The sequence below is a fragment of the Nannospalax galili genome, unplaced genomic scaffold, assembly GCF_000622305.1.
Source record: "Nannospalax galili isolate Female #2095 unplaced genomic scaffold, S.galili_v1.0 scaffold873, whole genome shotgun sequence".
NCBI classification, from domain to species: domain Eukaryota; kingdom Metazoa; phylum Chordata; class Mammalia; order Rodentia; family Spalacidae; genus Nannospalax; species Nannospalax galili.
Genome location: NW_008334005.1, coordinates 3,605,379 through 3,610,524, shown reverse-complemented (window position 1 = coordinate 3,610,524; position 5,146 = coordinate 3,605,379). Strand labels below are relative to the sequence as shown.

The 5,146-nt window shown below is 35.3% G+C and overlaps 1 protein-coding gene across 5 annotated transcripts in view; it reads right to left on the bottom strand.

Moving 5' to 3' along the window:
- The window catches only part of Ntng1 (netrin G1), a 403,317-nt gene that overhangs the window by 71,201 nt on the left and 326,970 nt on the right, over positions 1 to 5,146 (bottom strand). For 3 of the 5 annotated variants that reach the window (XM_008828975.1, XM_008828976.1, XM_008828977.1), the window contains exon 5: positions 704 to 769. The exons of the other annotated variants lie outside the window; for them this stretch is intronic. In XM_008828975.1, coding sequence (XP_008827197.1) covers positions 704 to 769 — 66 coding nt within the window. The remainder of the gene's footprint in view (positions 1 to 703; positions 770 to 5,146) is intronic. 5 annotated transcript variants of the gene reach the window in all.

Below are 5,146 nucleotides of genomic sequence, written 5' to 3'. Positions count from 1 at the left end.
TCCCTCCCTCCCTCCCTCTCTCCCTTCCTTCATTCCTTCCTTCTGACATGAGAAGTCAGAACATAATTACTGCTTTGAGCACAGACAGAAAACAGGTTGTTTTAATGCAGTTAGACATGAATGTTAATTGAGAAAGGAAATGGAGGGGAAAGCCCCAAAAGGATTTATTGCAATGTGTGTGCATGCATGCATGTACATGTGTAAGAAAAAGGAGGGTGGGGGGGAGAGAGAGAGAGAGACTCAATTTTGTAAGTCAATATGGAATGATATTAAAAGAAAACAGTTCTGCTGGGAATTTTAGTGTTGCCATTGCGTATTTACCCAGACCGTTCATACACCTGAGGTGCCATAGGGTTTACTTAAGAAAAGTAAAAGGAAAGGAAGGAGCCTGTGATACCCACAAGTTTTTAAGGTATATGTCCACACTGTGATGACAGCTAAACTCTAGGCTTTTTTGGGGAGTAACTGACATTCATTGTAAATATGCTCCAGCTTACAGCTTCTGTGCCGTCTCATTTTTTCCCAGTCCTCTTTGACTCCACTATTTCCGGGACAATCTTCATATTAGAAAAAAGTTTCAAATTATGATTCTTTCCAAGACAAGGCATTCATGATAGAGCTCTATTTAATGTTAAAATGGTATATAGGATCCCCCCCAACAAACATGGGATTTTATATCAGTAGGAATTTTAGACGCTCCTACCTTGTTTTGGATTAGAAACCTCAAGGGAAGAAATATTCGGCCATATCCTATTAAACTTTGGAGGATCTGCATGCATCAGGAAAAATCAGGGAATGTTATTTTCAGCTATCATGTCATTTGGTCTAAACAAAAGAAATTATATGGACAAAGACACCAATCACACATCTGCCTTTAACTTGGCTGTGATGCACTTAAACAAAACATGACTTCCACACCAAACAAGAGCAAGCAATTGATGATTCCCCAAACATTGAATGGACATTATTTATATAGCTACTTCTTTAAAAAAGCTATGCCTCTACTGTCAGAATAAGTAGAGTGTTCTTACACAAACAACCAAATAGGGACTTCAGCAATCCACAGTGATATGTAAAGCTACTGCCTGAAGCTAGGAGATAACACTAAAGAAATAATTTCTCACTTGAAGATTCCATTCTGCTCAATTTATAGTTACAGATATGAACTGGTTACATTAGTCTTTCATGAGAGATTCTCTTTGGTATGTTTTAAGTGTGAGCCATTATCTCTGAAAGGAAGTGGATCTATTCCCTATTTTTATGCAAGCAATTTCTCAGAGAAGGAAAGAGAGATTACTGGTGGTTCTTGCTAAAGAATAGCCCAAGGTTCTTCTAATCATATCTAAGGTTTATGTGTATGCGTGTGTACATGTTTTCATGATGTTTTTCCCTCAAAATACATTTCTAGTGTTACTGGATTATGAATGCAAAGTAATTAAAAACACTATTTAATTTAGGAATTTATATTAGTTCTGTTTTAGATCCATCTGCTAAAAAATACAGAAGGCCAGCACTCGGGAGGCAGAGACAGGCAGATCTCTGTGAGCTCAAGGCCACCCTGATGTACATAGTGAGTTCCAGGACAGCGGGGGCTACAGGGAGATCCTGAAAAAAAATACAGAAGGAAAGAAACCATCCAAGTGTCAGCTTTGATGCCTTGAAGTGGTTTTGTTAAAGTGCACAGGCCATGACTAAGAAAGTAGTATTTCATGACTGGAATCCCATCATTCATTAAATTACGTTCAGAACAACATCTCTTGTGTCATCCTTTGGGACAGCAGGTCCAGCAGGATAGCTGTGGCTCTGCACTGCCTCAGCAACTTACTGCAGGCAGTCCTCACTGCTCACTGGGAATATGGACATGCATGAGTTTTAATATTGCTAGTTAAATTTCATAGGTCTATTTTTCGTCTCTCTAATTAGATTGTATTTCTTAGAAGAAGAGCAAAGCCTTGAAGGGACCCTTAGTAAATATCTAATAATTGAGACATTTATATCACGTGGCTGGGCTACCATAAACAGGTATTATCAGGTTGTTTCCTCTATCATTAGATTATAGCAAATAAAATTCTTGCAAGACATCTAACTTTTGCTATTACTTTTGGCTTTAAAATATTTGTTAGAAAAACTATTCTTACAAATTTGTTGGAGCTATTGCTCTATTTTCTTCTGCTTTCATTCATGTATAATCAAAGAAGAGAAAATCTCAATATTGATATTGGCATACGTATCAAAATGTATGACTCACTAGAAAAAGAACGCAGTATTTTCTGCATTTGTACCTGGGTGTTATTAAATACATAAGTGCTTGATAACACGGAGGCTAAATACATGGCTCATTCATGGGGTGTTGCTTTTCACTTCATCATTTTGACAATGAGTAGATACTGAATTAACGGAATGGTCAGCTTTGGAAAAAATGTACATTTACATTGTGAAAGAATGACACAAAAATTACTTATTTAAAATATTTTAAATCACTGTCATGATTTTTGACTTTCTATTATTAGAATCAAATTAAGATAATCTTAGCTTGGTGAATTTTTCACTTTTTTCAAAAGCTGAGGAGAAACACATATAGGTCATGAGTGGTTGTGGTGTTGGTAATGTTAAATATTTAGTGCCTTTGTCTTGATGAGACAAACACAATGATCCAACTTGTAGTTCTGTTGATAAACTTTATCAAGAATTTCAAGAATTTTTATGAGTCATGCTGGTACACACTTAGAATCTCAGCACCCGAGAGATGAAGACTGGACAATCCCTCAGAATTCACTGCCTAGGGTGCATAGAATTCCAGGGCAGCCTACAGGCCACAGAGTGGGAGCATATCTTTAAGAACTGAAAGAAATGTAAGTGATTTTATAATAGTTAGAGATGAACTCTAAAAATTAACTCCATAAATTAAACTTCATTCTTTAGTCCAATATATTGAACACCTACTTAAGCCTATATTTTTGTATAGTTTCTTTCTTAGGGCTTTATCTTTTTTTCTAGGATTTTGAGTCTTCAGTTTAATTATCTTCTTTCATGAATTTAAAGAAAAATAATGTAGGTCATTCTACTTATGAATTATTATACTTGATTTGTATGGAATTCTTAAGATGGACACCTTAGTTATAATCTACTCCCTACATATAACATAATTTCCTTCTGTATTGTGTAGGTAAGATAGTTTACTGGGCCTGAGAATAGAATTCAACTTTTTTCTAATAATTTTCATTATGAAGGGTTCCTAAACTTCTTGAATAATTAAAATGCTGAATCATCAGTAGCTATCATGTAAAAATTCTGATCTAATCTACATTTACCTCCAGTGGGGCAAACATATACTGTGTGATTTTCTTGGAAGGATAAATATCTTGAGAAATGGATATTAATATCTGCCTTCCAAATTCTGATAGCTGATTACTGTCTGGCTATATATCCTTAAATATTTGGCCAACATGAGATTTTTAACTTAATATCTCACCTTAAATTAAAAAAAATCATTTTGTTTTATACTTGGCAAAGTAAGAAAAAACTTAAAATTAGACCATCATGCTCTGGTCCTTTTGCTACTTTTAAGATCATGGCATGGAGCAAATATTCAATAAATACTAACAAACATTTGATTCCCAGAAGTAAATTAGGCACATTGGAAATGATACTGAAAGTATAATTGAGACACATTCCATCGTATCAAATTCAAATGCAATGAAAGTGTTTGCAAAATAGGAAACCTCTGAGAATTCTTAGTCATTTGGCTACTTGTTTCAAGCAGTTAAATACTGCAAATAGGAAAATCTTATAATACATCAGAGGTACTTGTATTGCTCCTTAGGGTGAACTGCTGCAAATTTATTAATTTCATTTTCTTCACCAATCAACTAGGGAGAATCTCTGGGTCTCAGAGTGGTGCTTTGTTACAAGGCAAATGACAGTGAGAGTCATAAAATGAGAAATCTGGTTTCATCTTTACCACTTAGGAGCTGTCTCACTGTTTATTTTTCTGAACTCCAGTTTCCTTATGTATAAGACAAAGATGCTGGAGAAAGTTTCTTTCAGATGACAAGTCCCATCACTCAATGGTTCCTTCGTGGCTTAGCAAGACCAAAATGAAGCTTGTGGAAGCAAGAACCCTGTTCGGATGATGCATTCTCCCTTTGGATACCAAGAGAATTAAGATTTCCCTGTGTAAGAGAAAATTAGTGCTGCATGCCTTGATTACGGACCTTTCTGTCATCAAAGGGTACCCTTCACTGAGCTGAGAGAGCACTATTGGGGAGGGATCACTGTATGTTTGCATATAATCAACTATGCAGGAATGGTCTTTTGTGGTTGTACCTTATCAAGTATCCTGGCCCCTTTTAAGAAAATGAATTAAAGTTGTCTTGATAATCTCCTTAATCAGACGTTAGAGACTCGCCATAGACAGGGCAGGGAGAGCATAATCATACACCTGACAACTGCCCCCTTTAAATATAGGCAAAATATTAGTATTTGAAAGGATCTCCAATTGCTATTACCGCATTGATATATATATATATATATTGGTCTTTTTGAGACAGGGTCTCCCTGTAACCCCAGCTGTCCTGGAACTCACTATGTAGACCAGGCTGGCCTTGAACTCACGGAGTACCCCATTGATATTTAAAAAAAATTCAAATTGCATCTATGAAATACTAGAAAAAAACTATTTAGGGAAAACTTATTTAAAATATGGGACATGTAAACAGAGCTGGGGTCAGAACCCAAATCCTACCATTTGACAAGTTCCTTAACTTCTCTGAAGTTTTCTCATTGATAAAGTGGGGATAACACTATTACTTTTTATGGCTCCTGAGTGATACAACATTTGTTCAGTATTGTAGTGAGCACTCAATAAATGTTAGCTCTTTTTAGTTTGTGGTTACTGTTGTAATGAAAATCAAATTACTATAGTACAAACAGTTCTTACTGAATTGAAATAGGTATAACAGGCATCTTTATGTTTTGAAATCTTAATTTTTCCTAGAGTAAGCATTTCTAAGATTTAGGAAAACTCATTAAGATGTAGCTTGCTTAGGGTTCTATACTATATCAATTAACACTATTGAGAAATCACTAGAAATTATCTGTGATAAATATTAAATTTTAACCTTTCGTAATATGAGAATGTTAAATC